The sequence below is a fragment of the Mastomys coucha genome, unplaced genomic scaffold (genome assembly GCF_008632895.1).
Source record: "Mastomys coucha isolate ucsf_1 unplaced genomic scaffold, UCSF_Mcou_1 pScaffold9, whole genome shotgun sequence".
Taxonomy (NCBI): domain Eukaryota; kingdom Metazoa; phylum Chordata; class Mammalia; order Rodentia; family Muridae; genus Mastomys; species Mastomys coucha.
Genome location: NW_022196915.1, coordinates 49,600,567 through 49,616,596, shown reverse-complemented (window position 1 = coordinate 49,616,596; position 16,030 = coordinate 49,600,567). Strand labels below are relative to the sequence as shown.

Genomic DNA, 16,030 nt, shown 5'->3' with positions numbered 1-16,030 from the left:
TACCAGGGTTTTTCATGTTTAAATCTCTCATTTATTTGATTTTCTAAGATATTCTAAGTCTAACGCTGTCAGTTTGTGATACTCCTGAGCCCACAGGCTAGTCACTGGGCAGCTGCTTCTGTGCTCAGGCAGGCGGCTGTACACTGCTTGGCTGTGCATGTCTGTGAAGACAATGCACTTACAGAGGCAATCTAAATGAGGCCTAGTCATAAAGCTTCAAGAAGCGCCTGGCTTTTGGGTGAGGCATTTAAAAATACAAACCCAAAAATCAAAAACCTCTCTCTCCATTTCAGCTTCTCTTGGTAACTTCTGAGTTGGAATGAAACCAGCTACTGAATCTGCCTGTACAAGTTTTTGGTTGTCAAGGTAAACTGAACGTACCTTGTCCCCACAGTGTAAGAAACTCTGCTGCACTCCTCCATGCAGTTGGAGACATTCAGATGTGGATTGACTGCTAGGGAATATTCCTGGATAAACCTGCTTGGAGGGTACATGCCAGATGAATAGCGGTGGGGGATGGGGGTGGGGGAACCGGCCAAAACCATGTCTACGGTCTTGTTTCTTTCTTGCAGGAGGAAAACCTGGGCTTCCTGCTGTGCTGGGCACAGGTGGTACTGTGAGGCAGGACGGAGATAGGGGTCTTGGAGCACCAGGAAGTCTCCTTCCCTAGTTCTTCATCACAGGGGCCTTTATTTCTTTGTAGTTATTTTCTTCTCTATAAAATGGACCTCCAGAGTTTTCAACAAGGTTCCTGACTGTCTACCTCAATGGTCAATTCCTGACTCTTTTAACCCTCAAGTTCTTGTGTCCTCACTTGGAAACTCTCACATGCATGGAGAATGCACCCTAGATTAAAGAGAAACCCATGGCTGCAGCCCACATGCTGACTTCAGGCTGGTCAACAGTGGCTTACCTAAGATGGCAACTCTTCTTGAGGTCTATGTAGCCTGGTGGTGAATAGTCCGGAAATTCTCCATCCCTCCTTGATAGGTCAGAACCCACAAAGGTAGAAAAAGTAAGAGTTGTTAGTTTTATATAGTCACACTTGACAACGATGCAACTGAGATGGTAGGCAAGTGTTCGGCGATTTATTCTAAGCCACAGGGACCACTGCTCTGAGAGCCTTACATCAGAAATGGCTACACATACATGAGAGGCTAGAGGGCAGTACAGTGGGAAAACAGGAGACAGAAACATTCATAGCGCTATGCAGCAGTTGTACAGGATACAGTCAGTCATCTTAATGTCACAGAACATCCTCACTCGGGACCGCCTCGGCACATTTAGAAGGTCAGGGTCATGAGTGGTGGGCCTGGTTGGTAGAGTCCAATGGCATAGAGCACAACAGCTGCAGAGGGGTGTGGCCAGAACCATCGTGGAGAATCCAGTCCAGCTTCTAGCTTCAGGCTTACAGCACATTTAGCTGGGTCCTTGCATGGCCCCTATAAAGTAACAAGCCTATGGCAGCCACATTCAGATGTGGGCCCCAGGCAGCAGCTGTGTAAAGTACCTGCTGACGATACAGCAATGGGTAGGAACCACTGCAGAGCTAACACCCCGCTGTCCAGTTAGTTACAGTTTTTACACTTGTGTGAGATTTTTCTCCTCTCCAAACGACAATACCTTGAAAAAAATCAATTTAAAGTGTAAGACAAATGGCATGAGACAGAAGCACACGCAGAACAATGGTAATTGCATGTAGGTGGTTTGGTCCATACTTCACACTGACATATGCTATGAACGAAAAGCTGAGTGTCCATCTAAATGATAAGAACTATACAGAAACAAAGCACTTAAACTGCTTTCCCTTAAAAAAATCAAAATCAAAAACAAAAAACACTCTCTCATGCATCCCAAAGAACCAAACGGGAAAAAAGAAAATGAGATTTGAAATCTACCCTTTGAACCAATCTAAATTTCCTAAACACTTTGTCTCCCCAGTCAGATAGTCTTAACCCCCAAAGGCGAACACTTTGAGGTTATCTTTTAAATTAGATGGTACTAACAGCTTCACTATCTTTTTCTAAAGCCACACTGACTAAGCCCATGATGGTCTGTAAATGTTCCGCTCACAGAGAGGCATGATTAGAAGGTGTGGCCCTGTTGGAGTAGGTGTATCATTGTGGGTGTGAGCTATAAGACCCTCATCCTAGCTGCCTGGAAGCCAGTATTCTGCTAGCAGCCTTCAGATGAAGATGTAGAACTCTCAGCTCCTCCTGTACCATGCCTGCCTGGATGCTGCCATGTTCCTGCATGGATGATAATGGACTGAACCTGTAAGTTAGCCCCAATTAAATGGTGTCCTTATAAGAGTTGTCTTGGTCATGGTGTCTGTCAACAGAAGTAAAACCCTAACTAAGACAACGCCATAGATGGAAAAGTCCAGAGAGTAACTCTTCTGATCTGGCAGTGCAGTGTGTTCTCATCTGCCTAAGTGAGGTCAGCTCTGTGATCGGTGGTCATGTGTGTTAGTCCTGTAATAAACACCAGCCACAGAACCGGAATCACAGGTCTAGAGGGGACTGTATGCACTGTGGTCAAATCCATGCCTCACTCAGAGATCTGACCACCTTTTCATTATCTTTGTCAACAGGCCATGGCATGGGGAGTACAAGGGAGGGCCCCGCGCAGGCAACAGACACTGTTGCCCGTGCTAGCCTTGAGGCTTTTGGTGGCTTTTTAACATTGGGAATGCAATGTTAAAAGGTGAAAACACAAACCTAAACCCCTGAGGGCTGGTGTGTAGTTCTTTGCTGTCAGGCTTATAGGAGCACACAAGCTTACCTGGTAGGACCTTACCTCCTGACAAAGTGGCAAACTGATTAACATCAGTGTCATTTCATCAGGGTGCTGAGGAGCCACCTCAACTCAACATTATTTTAAGGGAAAGAAAAATAAGAGCACTTTGGAAAATGCTTTTCTTTTGCTTTAAAATATAAATCTTAGCAAACAAGCTCACTTATATATAAATATATATGTATTTAAATACTATGAAAAAGCAAAGCCAACAGCCCTTCATTAATGCATATTCTGGTGACTGTGATACATGGTGCGGAGCTATTCTTTTGCTTTTAAGCTCAAATTCAAGCTTTTTAAGGATGTTAAACAAAAATATAGTATGCTTTTAAAATATAACTCTGAGATGCTGAGAAGGCAATGCCTCTCACCACGATGACGAATGCCGTAGGCCTGAGAGGAGCAGCCCTTAGCCAGCAGGGCAGTGGGACTCTAGGGCGGTCAGTAGGGACTAATGTGGGAAGGGGTGTCAACATACAGATCAATGGTACCACCCACCTTCTGATGTAACATGTTCCCACTCATAACCACAGGCAGGCACCAAAAGTTATATCAAATTTTCTCAAAACACTATCAAACCTGAGTCCAGAGACTTCCTGCCCAGGCAAAAGGGCTGCCCTTCTGCCTACCCACAATGCCACTGGTAATAGCAAATGTCATTCTTTGAATGTTCTTTGTGATTCTCTTATTTACACTTCATGTCTGTCTAACTGCCTGGTGTGACCAACCTGGGACATCTGAGACCACAAGTTTTCCTCACGACTATAATTTTTGTAATTTCATGAATAATTCAAACTAAACGAGAAACACATTATGTTGACTGACTTTTTATAAAATGATACAAAATTCCAAGTACTTATTCTAAAACCATCTTTGCTAAGGTGGAGACACCCAGATGGCTCACTAAATACTTTCCTTTGGAAAAACTATGACTGAGAGATGCTCTTCATCCACCAAGTAGGAAAAAACTCTGAGTGTGCAGTCTCCCTACTTCCAAACATGGCTGTCCTCACTACCAGCACCAGAGCTGCGGCTTCCACAGTACAGCAAGAAGAGTCAAGTGTAAACCCCAGAGGAGAAACGAGCCGAGGGCTGTGCCAGCCCTCATGCCTGATGGACGAGGTCAGTGCCTGGACACCTGTGAGCACCAGCATGCATTTTCCTATGGGTTAATGGAGACATCAGGCAAGTAGAAGAATTCACAGTATCATATGCATATCTGCTTTTCCGATACATTCTTTTTCATCACTAGCCACATGGGTAAGGAGAGAGGAAAGAAAGGGCAGAGCCATGGAAACCTTGTCGATCTGTGGTATACACCCATGATTTTCATCACTGTCAACTTTCAATCTCTGGGCACTCCTGAGGATGGGCTGTAGTGTAAAGTGTTCTACTGAAGGTCTGAATTCGTCTACATAGGACTGAGAATCCACACAGGCTTGCTGGGAGCCCGAGCCTCCGTTTCCCTAGTACTGCATTACCTTCCTCGGGCAGTCATGCTCCAGTTCAGACAGACTTACTTCTGTTACTGATTTGCAACACACAGTTCTCTGCAACTTGCCAAGTGGCTACAGATTCTAGCAATCAACCATACCATTGATCTTTGAATATGTTAGCTCTAATTCCCCTTTCAAAGCTCTGTGATGGAGCAACCGTGCAGGAAAAACTCATAGCAGCTGTAGTGACCTGATTGAAGCTAGGTGGCATTTCACGGATCAGGCCCTTAAATCACAGTGGTGATGACTTCCTGGGCAGAATTCTGCTCTCACATCGTGGCCACCAGGGGTGTGGCCATGTGAGGCTCACACCAACCCTGCTTCCCAGGGCCAGGTAGCAGAAGCAGCTTGTCCTAGGACGCACTCTGGGTCGCCAGCGCTAAGTGTGGTTGGTATCCCAGTACAGAGACTTACTTCCTCTGCAAGGAGGAGCAACGCTGACATGAAAGGAACTGCTTCTCTAGGAACAGAACACAACTAACAGGAGGCCCGTGTTTCATTCAAGTACTTTGTGCCAGGCAACACCTGTTAGGTCAGAAGTGAGTAAGACGCTGTGGTGGATGACATGGCGAGGCTAGGGTGAGCAATCTGCCTGTTTACGCAGAAGGCTTCTGACCTGGCAATGTGATATTCCTGACAGATGACTATGGGTGAAGGGCTTGGAGAGGCTGGCCGGTTTCCTGACACAGGCTTGTCACTACTTTTAATCCTGTCTTGATAGTCCACAGTGAGTCCTTATGTACCTTATCAAGCTGGCCTGACTGTCTTTGGAGGATTCTGTTCCTTTCTTAGTACCTCTGTTTAGATCACACACTGGCTTCAAAGCAGAGTATACATTAACATAAAGATGCTTAAATACCTGGTTTTAAAAGAGAAACTAAATTATTATTGGTGAAGAGAGCAGGATTCTAATCTTAAAGTAATACATGTTCACATACAGAGACAATGCCACGTAGAAAGATGCACCTCCAAGACACTTCCTTCTAGAGCACAGACATTTCTGTTTGTCTTTCCTGTTATCAATGAAGGAAGGGTACCAAAAAAATTAATAATAATAATAATAATAATAATAATAAAAAACCCCATAGTCCAAAATGCAAAAGGCTCAAAAGGCTCTCACTGAATTCTGAGAGATGCAGGCACTGCAGGGTGAGGCTGGTCACAGGACCTGTGTCCCTGCTGATGGTCGGCAGAGGCTTGTACAGCACTTTCTAATGCGGGTGGTGGAGAATGCCAGAACGGAGCTGCAGAGACTTCCAACAAAGCACCCACTCCCTCCAGGTGACTCAAGAGGCCAGCTGTTGGACACTCATGGTTTTCCAAATCTTATCCTAGGCCATGAAAGAGAAACACTGGCACAAACTGTGATCATCCATTGTGGCGAGAGGCGAGTGATGCCGGTGGAGGACGACTCCTTGAAAGAGAAGGACCGTCCGCACATGCTGGGTGAAAACGAGGAGATGGCTTTACGAGGACACAATACCTTCAACAGATGTTTCTCTCTCTCTCTTTTTCTGACACAGAAAGCAATGAGCACAACACATAGCTGAAATGCAGAAGCTTAAACATCCACACAGATTTTCCAATATACTCAAAATAATGCAGCACAGCCAGGCTGTATAAACCATTTGATAAAAAAATATCTTCTTTTCTGTGGTATGGACAACTAAAGAGTCCTGGGAGGGAATGGCTTTCACTAGTTCACGGTAACAGTAGAGGGAGGATACAAATTCACTGTGAGCCTTCAGTATCTCTTCTTGCTCATAGGATGCTTCACTCCTCCTGTAATGATGCTGGACTCAAGTGCTTCTTCAGTGAAAACTATCTCCTAGTCCCTGGGAGACTCATCATGACACCACTGGGGTCATGTCCCACAACTGCAAAGAAGAGAGAGAAGCCAAGGATGAAGTAAGCTCAAACTGTACCGAGGATGAACAATGCTCAGAAAGGGCTCAATTCAAAGCGATGTTTGGTTTTGTTCCCAGTTATCAAGCAAATACACACAGCACTAGCCTGACTTCAGGGCAGCTGACACGCTACTCCAGCTAAGGAGAATAAAGGCATAAAAGATCCACAGAGGGAGAGAGGAGCCAGCACACGCCCGGGTAACCTCCTAAACAATTCTCTAAGGCATCAAAAAGAAGTGCCAGGCCTCCAAGTTTGGTTGAACTGTGCTTGAAGTCACTTCTAACAACTTCGTCCTACTGCTGCCTCCAAAACAGGACAGGGTGTCGAAGAGTCTGCCCCTCTGACCTGGGCCTCTGTTGTGGCCTGCCACAAACTTCACAGGCCTGGATAAGCACTAGTGGAGTAATTACGCTTGGTAGGAAAAAGGCTTATGCACTACTTGGCCACTGATTCAAGGCCTGCCTTCCAACCAGAATCCAGTTCAAGACCACCTGCTTCACAAAGCTTCAAGAATAGCTTCAAAGCTTCTCTGTGCGTCCTGAACACTGTCGTTCACATGTCACTCCTGTGACTTCTGTATATGGGACTCAACTCTCTAGTGTATGTCCACGTGTTGAGAGAAACTCAAGCATTGTTCCTTAGGAGCCAACCATCTTTTTTTTTTTTTTTTTTTTTTAAAGACAGCATCTCTTATTGAGACCTGTGGCTCGTTGATTAAGCTAGGCTGCCTGAGTCCTCTGGGATAAACTTGATTCTCCCTAGCTCTGTGATTAAAAGCATTTGCCACTGTGCCCATACTTTAAAAAAAATAATATGGGTTCTAGGGATAAGTTCTGGTTCTTGAAAACACTTTATCAACTGAACTATATCTGTAGCTTCCTATTTTATTACTACTACTACTACTACTACTACTACTACTACTACTACTACTACTATTTCAAGACAGGGTTTCTCTGTGTAGCTTGGCTGTCCTGGAACTTGCTCTGAAGATCAGGCTGGCCTTGAACTCACAGAGATTAACCTGCCTCTGTCTCTGGAGTGCTGGGACTGAAGGTGTGCGCCACCACTGCCAGGCCCTACTATTGTCTTTTAAAGATCATGCCCTCAGGAAATTATCCTGTGCACTGGCATGGCGGGTGCAGCAGGTTCCCAGTGTTCACTTCCATGGATAACCTGAACACAGCTTCACACTCTTGATCCTGCTGTCTGTATTCAAGGCCCACAACAGAAAGCATAACAAGATGGCATCTTACCTTAATCACTTTGTCAGTTCCAGAAGTCAGTAACCATCCCCTGGTTGCATCAAAATGCACATGCACAATGTTATGCTTACTATCATGGAAGGTGGCTGTGGGAGCACGTCTGCAAGGAGCAAGACAAGAGTAAGGGGTGGACACAGGGATGACAATGATCCAGGACAACCTGAGATTCTAAGTGTTAGCCTAATGGCTGACGACTGCTTCACTGTTAGACATGCTCTTGCTTTTACTCCTTGGCATCTGTTATTCTAATGTAGTTACTGATTTTGCAGGTGTGCTTGCCTGTGTGTTAGTGTGAGTATCAGTGCACAAGTGGAGAGAAGAGGACAACTCTCTGAGGCGATTGTCTCCTGTTAACTTGTGGGATCCAGAGGCTGAGCTCATGTTGTCAGCCTAGGCATACGAGCCTCCACACACAGAACCATCTCACTGGCTCTGAGGTAAAATGGTTCTTCTGGTCTCCGGAACAGAAAAGATGCAGCCCCCAAGTTCCTTCAGGAAACAGCATCCATGAACACCTCTACCTATGCTTTGGAGAAGTCTTTTAAAGAACACAACACCTTTGCCAAGTCTGTGCTTACAAGAAAGGAACAGACTCTGGTTTGGCCTATTTCTTTTTTAAGGGTGTGGTTATTAAAATGACACCACTGTCTTTCCAACTGAAGGCCATCTGTTTTCTTCTCTTTCTCACTGGTGTAACTGCAAATAGAAGTTTTTTAAAACGGTATTCTAAAGCTTCCACAAGCAACATATATGTGTATATACGTGTATATGTATATATCAAGCCACATAAATATCTTAACACACATACAGCACTGTCTGTTTTGTGTTCTTTGGCCTATGGCTTTGCTGCCAATTTTAGTAAGGCCCGTTGGCCGCCTTGACACTCTAGAGGCAAGGCCTATTGTGCTTGCGAGAGAAGATGCAGAAGACCAGAGGTGGAGCTGGGCAAGCCAAGTAGCCCCCCCCCCCATCATGATTCAGGGTGTCTATACTGCTGTGAGCTCTTCGAAGGTGGCCATCTCTTCACTAACATAGAATCTACAGGAAAGACTTTCAGTAGTAAAATGATCATTGTAAATGACTTCAGCTTAACTTGAAATTTCTTAGACTCAGATCTGTTTTGATAAGAAGAAGATTCTAAGGCCCCCTGCAGTTTTCTCCAATGATCAGAACTCTCATTAATCGCATCATTGCTTGAGAGGCCAATAATCAGTGCACATGAACAACCACTTCAGCAAGGCCATCTTGACGTGTACCTGACAGGGTGACGTGATCAGACTACACTTCAAAGTGCTGGGAGGACTGGAGACTGGTTATCCGCCAGCACCCACTGGCAGCAAATTGTTTCTGTGCATTTTGTCAGTGTCTGGGGTAGTTTTCAATTCTCACAGAGTTGTTTGTTCCAAATCAGAGCTAAGATCTCAGGACACCAGGCAGAACGCACTAGCAGGGAGGGGAGCATCTGCAACTATTTCCATGTTGGGAAAACAGGTTTCATTCTTCCTGGAAACTAACAACTGCTGAAGTCCTTGACTGATCCAACATCTGGAAAGACACCAGCCTGGGCGCCAAGGTAAGTCCTGGCCTTGGCTCCCCTGGAGATTCTCAGTGAGAGAGCAAACAGCTTTGCTTTCGAGCATCTGCTTAGACACACACCCTGAGATTAAGAGCCCAGCAGGAAGTTCTTTGAGCACATCCCTCTTCACCAGCCTCTCATAACCACAGGAATGTCTTGTGGCATAGGGCTGCATATTTCAGTCTATACTGTACCCCAGCAAGCCAGGTAGGTGGAATCTCTCTGGGGTGGAATTCTCAGGCTGGGCTTTGACCATAACCCGGAGGGTACAGGGCGTGGGACTTACTCTTCATCTGTGATGGCCTCGTGGCAGCTGTCGCAGACCCGCACTTCAAACTCAAAGCCCATGAGTGGGATGGAAGAGCGCTTGGAGCTACACTTGCCGCACACAGCCTTCCCACACTTCCGGCAGTGGTGCTGGGAGAAAAGGGAAACAGGCTGCCATGGCTCTGGCTGCAGTCCTGGCATACTTGTAAACTAACTGCTCTTGGGTAGGACACCAGGTCAGAGTGCCCAGAGCTGGCCATAATAGCACAGTCTTACAGTCCCAGCACTAGGAGGCTGACACCAGGTGACCAAGTGTTTGTAGCCAAACTAGGACTTATTTGTGTCTTAGGTGGAAGGGCTTAGTTTACATTTGATGAAGAATATTTAACATGACAGACTATACTATAAAGTGCTGAAAGGAGTAGAGTGTACTTATCGCCAGTAACTCACTTAGTACATACATATACATGATAGGCACCATACCACACTACACACCACCCATACACACACAACGTACAACATAACACAATACAACAGTGTCCTGGAAGCCTCCAAGGGCACACCAGATTATCCAAAGTCAGGGCACCCTTTGACTTTGGTCTCAGTCAGAGTGGGCCCTTGTGGGAATCATGCCTCTCCTCTTCTGTTCCCCATTCTCCATCCTCTTCAACACCATTGCTGTGAGCTATACAGAGGAGGCACCCAGTGGCCAGATCTTTGTCTGTAACTTTAGCAGTTACAAGGTGACCTAATATTTGATTTCCACAGGGAAGACCAAACCAAACCATAGATCAGTTTGAAAATGCTGTTATAAAGCAGATCTTAAACACCTGAGACCAAATCAGAAGGAGGGAAAGTGACTAATTAGGAACTAAACATGCTCAAGTGAATTCATGGTTGGGAACTAACATGAACTAATGTGACACCTCTAATGTTAAGGTGTCCCCCAGCAGATGCTGTTAGTGTTTTAAAACTACTTAGAACAAACCACTAGGAAACCCCATCTACTAGGGAGGCGCTGCAGTAGACACAGAGGTGTCACAGGTATGAAATCACTTACTCAACAACAGCTCCCATGACGGAGAGGGATACTACTTCCACAATTACACGGTTAAATCCCTTCCAAATAACAACTTTAAAAGAGCACATGTCACCTACCTGTCTTAGTCCAATTTTCTTACTGTCCCACATTTGCTTGAAGTTCCAGAAGAAAGGCTGGTCACACTTTTGGCAGGAATCACTGTCCAACCACTCAGGAGTCTTGACAAATAAAGCACAGAGCAAGGTCACAGTGAGAAGTAGCATGGCCAAAGGAACCATAGGTACTGCTTACACTTCCAGAGCTGCTCACTCATCAGAAACAGCTGATTCCACAAGCAGTCACAAAGTAGTTACAGTTAACTGTCAGGCCCCGAGGAAGGGATACAGTAGTGGATAAACAGAACCTAGAATCATAGAGATTATCATTTGCCTGGGAAGATGTCATGAAAATATTATTAGTAATCAAAATGTCTAAGAGTTTAAAAGCCTATGGGATGCAGAGTGCTCTGGGAAGGTAGACCAGAGGCTCTGACATAGGCTGGAGGTCTCTGTAGAGGGCAAGTCAGCTGAAGCAGGAAGGGAGGAGAGGCGGGGCAAGGGGGTCTGAGTGCAACTTCAGCACAGCTGGAAGATGGATGGAGAGATGAGACTGGAGGGAGTAGCCAGGGTCATGCTTTGCAGGCTCCTGACTACCATGCTGAGAAATTCAGTTCCTATTCTCTAATTACATACTATGTCTAATTACACATTACATATGTATGCAATCTTACCATAAGTAGTCTAAATAAGTCAGGCAGGTTTTAAAAGCATGTCCCGCTTAAAAATATTCCTTAGAGGATCTTATGTGTATATGCACACGCTCTGGACATGCCACATGTATACATATGCATACCTGTACACATGTACATGCTTAGTGCATGGGTATGTGTGAATGCTGTTTTGGGGACTGGACCTCGGATCTCATACATGCTAAGTAAGCACTCTGCCACTGAGCTATAGCAGGTAGGAGAAGAACTCAAAAATGGTTCTGAGACAGAAAGTGGAGACAGAACTGGACTTGTGGTACAACAGTGTTTGCATAAATTCACATATACACATATACACTATACACACTTATATGTATTCATACATACACACATACTTCTCACACATATACTACAATAACCATACACATATACATACATACACACATACACCATACAAACTCATATATATATATACATATGCATGCACACAGTCATATACTCACACTTACACAAACAACTAACACACACATCATTCATTCACACACATACACCATACATACTCATATACATACATACACATATTACATATAAACCACACACTCATATATCTCACACATACATTAATTTACATGTACATATATACATATACATCTCACATGTAGACCATATATTCTTATACAAACACAAACATAAACCATGCACTCATATATATATAGATACTATACACACTTATATACATATACAACACATACATCATACACACAAACATACATATAAACATACATACATGCACATCACACATATATATATACATATATATATATATATCACCCTCCTCAACACATATACATCCTCCCCACTCATATATACACACCACACACATACACCATAAACTCACACACCATATACACACTCACACATCTGCTGTACATATGCACCACACATACCACACACACCTTCACACATTTACCCACATACATCTGGGTGTCAAATGCATTATAGTGGGTGTCTATGATGAGGGCATTCAGGAGAAAAAAAAAATCCATTTTGTGTTAACAGAATTTTGGTAAATATAAAGAAAAATAGAAGGATGGATATTTTTTAACATGGAGAGTCCTTGTTAAGTAACAGATTTTGTAAATATCACGGTGATATCCTGAGGCACATACATTCTTTAATGAACAGACCTGTTCTTTAATTGTTAATGAGCATTTTCTGACTTACCCAGCTAGGTTCCCTCTCTCTGGCCCCTTCATCCGCAGCTCCCACCTAACTGTTCTACTTTCCCATCAGCACCAACCCACCACAGAACCCATCACTCACCTGCTCTTACTCCTGGTTTGTCTCCGCCTGCAAAGCCCATGAAGTTCCCAGTAATAGCATGTGCAGGTCCCACTGAACCCTTCTTTGACAGCCAGTCATAACATCCCTTCCAAAATACCCAGCAGTGACATTCTGTCTTACTAGTGGTGACTGGGATTTCATTATTTATACCATTTAATAGTCCTCGGACCTTTCCAGAAAGTCTGTCAGCGGCACTTCAGGTTAGAACAAACTTTATTACTGTGAGCACCCCACCGCCTCTGCCATAACTAGGAAGCAATTCCCAGATGCTTATAAAGTATGGTGTTTGCAAAAGATGGATGGAATCATTCCCATTGCTCATCAGCGCTTCCAATTAACAAGATCTTAAACCCATCGACAAGTGCTGAATGTTCATATATATGCATGTCAAAATGGCTCAAAGCTGGCTCCCAAATGCTTACTTTCATCTTTGGAAACAACACTGTTATATTCCTTTGGGTTGTTCTTCTACTTAAAAAAAAAAAAGCCAAAAAACAAAAAACAAAAAACCACAACTGCTAAACTTGACTATCCCTAACTCAAAGCAAGCCAGGACACAATTACTAGCTCTCGGGGAGACTGCTGACATGACCAGCATGGGCTGTAATGATCCTCCGCCAGGATATGGACAGTGCCAAGTATAGTTTTCAAAAGCAATATTCTACCATTTCTCTGCCTCCTACCAGTAATAATCACTCTAATTAGTTGCTAATAGAACTCCTGTGGATTTATGGTCCCATACAATGAAGCTGTAATCTTCCTAAGCATTTAATTTCTGGCATCTGAGGGCTACACTGTGGCTAACTCCAGTGACTCTCTTGGGACAAGGCTGGGTGAAGTATGGAAAAGCTCTTTTTGTCTTTAGAAAGTGTGCTTTTCTCTAGTTCTCACACCCTGTAGGAATACAGAACAAGAATGCTGACTGCCAAAGGGAAAGTTTATCCAGAATAATTCTAGGTCAATAGAGAATGGTTAACTTCAAAATATTTGTTCAGGGAATATTCAGTAAACACATTAGTTGTTAAAGTGCTTAGACACTAAGACCAAAACTAATTTAAAAAGTGTTATGGTAAAATTTAAATCTGTGTTTAAGAAGACAAAGTTTCATATCTGGGGACTGTTTAGAACATGACAAACCGTCACAAAAATATGTATTTCCATTAAAACCAACCCAAGGGCTCTTCTTCTTTGGAATTTTTCTAACATATGACACAACGTATCTTATTTCATGGGTTATCCATTATAGAAATAACTAGGAGGGGAGCAGAGGCAGACCTGCCGGCCTCACCTACCTCCTGCCTTTCCACATCCATGTTCCAGACGACAATGCCACCATCACCGCCACATGAGATGAGCTGCCGCGTGTGCTGTGCATAGGAGAGGGCCTGGACTTTGTCACTGTGAAAGAAACCAAGGGTTGGAGCCATTCTGGGGAAGCAAGTAACAGGCTCCACAGCCAACAACACCATCAAAGCTATCAACAGCCAGACAATACCAGCAAGTAGCTAGGGACACTTCCAGGCCCTTCGACATGCTAATGGTCAGACCTAAAGTGAGTTTAGAGTTCCCAGGCCCAGGAGAAAGTACTTTTGGTCAGTTACCAACAGTCAACTGAGAGATGACTGCTGCCTTCAGTGTAACATCTTCTAACCCTCCCTTCAGTGAATTTCCATGTTGCAGGGGAAACTCTGGTGCGGTTGCTTCACTCATCTCTGAAATGCTTGCATGAGGCTGGTCTCAACTGTCTCTAGTCCTCATGCTTTTAAAAGTATGGGGAGCCTCCATTCTGACATTAAACTAGGGCAAGGGAGAGAATCTATCCTCTATCCAGCTGAACAGACTTGAAACCATGCTTGTACCACATTTCACCTGTTAAGGCTTTGGCTCCCAACCTTCCTGATGCTGTGACCCTTTAATACAGCTCCTCAGGTTGTGCTGACCCACAACCATAATATTATTTTTGTTGTTACTTCATAACTGTAATTTTGCTGCTGTTATGAATCACAATGTAAATATCTGTGTTTTCTAATGGTCTTAGGTGATCCTTGTGCTAGGATTGTTTAACCCTCAAAGGAGTTTTGACCCCAGGTTGAGAACCACTGTGTTCAGGCATCCTGATACATACATCAGTGACCTTGGGAAGGCAAAAAGTCCTTCAGAAGGAAGTGTTTCACCATTCACAGCTGGTGGCTGCATTCAGGACTGTTACTCTCTCACACAAGAGAGTGGAACACAATAATAAATGTCGGCCCTTAAGCTTTGTCATAATCTGCTTGGACATTTCCTAATTTAAAGCTTGATGAACTACCTCAAGGTTAAAAACTAGGTGAAGGAATGAACAGATAGCACCTTGAGTCTGCTATTGCTTTCTCAGACTGGACCTTTATAAAGTCTGTCTTAATGATGAAGACGGGCTTTTGAGAACAGCATGGTGTGTCAGATGATTCCATCATTGTGTGTACACTTTGTGTAGTGGCTATTCCTGGTTGTCAACTTGACTCTACCTGAAAAGAACTACAATCCAGAATTAGAAGGCTCAGCTGCGGCCCTAACCTGGAGTCTAAGAGATACAAGTTTCCGACCTGAATCTTGGCATGGAGATCTTAAGGCATAGTGGCTATGAATCCCAGAAGATTAAGATAGGATGGTCTATGAGTTCAAGGTCATCTGGGATTAAAGGTGTGGTGGCACACACCTTTAATCTGGGCAACACCTTTTGCTGGAGACCTATATAAGGACATTGGTAGAAGGAAGGCTCTCAGCTTCGCCTGCTTGCCTTGTGGAACTGAGCAACTGCTAGATCCTTGGCCTTCCATTCACAGCTGCTGCTGACCATTGTTGGGAGTTGAACTACAGACTGTAAGTCATCAATAAATCCCTTTACTACATAGAGACTACCATAAGTTCTGTGACTCTAGAGAACCCTGACTAAGACACTTTGGCTACACTGGGTACAAGCCTGTCCAGCCTGTCGCTGTGCTGAATTCTAATATGATGCCATTTGCGTGTTTAACACAGTCATAATTTTTTCAGCCCCATTACATCCTTACAAGACCAGTAGTTAGCTCCCTCACACGGTTGGTGAGAAGCAGCAGAACAAAAGGCATGTGGCACTGTCTCAATAGCGAGAGGCCCATGACAGCTTGCTCTAGTTCCTAAGGTCAACTACATCCCTGCTTTGTAGTAATTCTGGGGCACTCGTCATCCTGGGGCAGGGAAGGAAAACCAGGAATTGTTAAGGAAGAGGCAATCTTGAGCTTGAGCTGAAAAGAAACACCACACCACCAGAGTAAGCAGCTGACATGCACTTACCAGCGTCCACCCTCACAGTTGTTGGGCCTGGCTAGATGCTTGCTGGCCAACACAAGGCCGAATGGCTACTGGTCTAGTCCAACTATGTAGGGCAGGTTGGAATCAAGTGTTGGGCGAAGTTTCCAATATAGTATATGCATGGCATCAACTCTGCCTGCCTCAAGCTGCAAGGAAGCCTGGATTGTACAGATTTTACAGGCTTCCTGGCTTGAACTTTACAATGTCTTGCCTCACTGTCAAACATTCACTTATACTCTCTGTGGGTTTTTTTTTTTTTTTTTT

At 44.2% G+C, this 16,030-nt stretch overlaps 1 protein-coding gene across 3 annotated transcripts in view; it reads right to left on the bottom strand.

The window, feature by feature from the left end:
* Positions 1-1,066: 1,066 nt before the first annotated feature.
* The window catches only part of Wdfy2 (WD repeat and FYVE domain containing 2), a 131,413-nt gene continuing 116,449 nt past the window's right edge, over positions 1,067-16,030 (bottom strand). The window contains exons 8-12 of one of the 3 annotated variants that reach the window (XM_031362668.1): positions 13,729-13,834; positions 10,464-10,565; positions 9,325-9,455; positions 7,454-7,562; positions 3,523-6,169 (exon numbers count right to left, since the gene is read on the bottom strand). In XM_031362668.1, coding sequence (XP_031218528.1) covers positions 6,140-6,169; positions 7,454-7,562; positions 9,325-9,455; positions 10,464-10,565; positions 13,729-13,834 — 478 coding nt within the window. In that variant the 3' untranslated portion in view covers positions 3,523-6,139. Of the gene's footprint in view, positions 1,624-3,522; positions 6,170-7,453; positions 7,563-9,324; positions 9,456-10,463; positions 10,566-13,728; positions 13,835-16,030 lie in introns of those variants that run through there. The other 2 variants (XM_031362669.1, XM_031362671.1) reach the window with 2 other exon arrangements.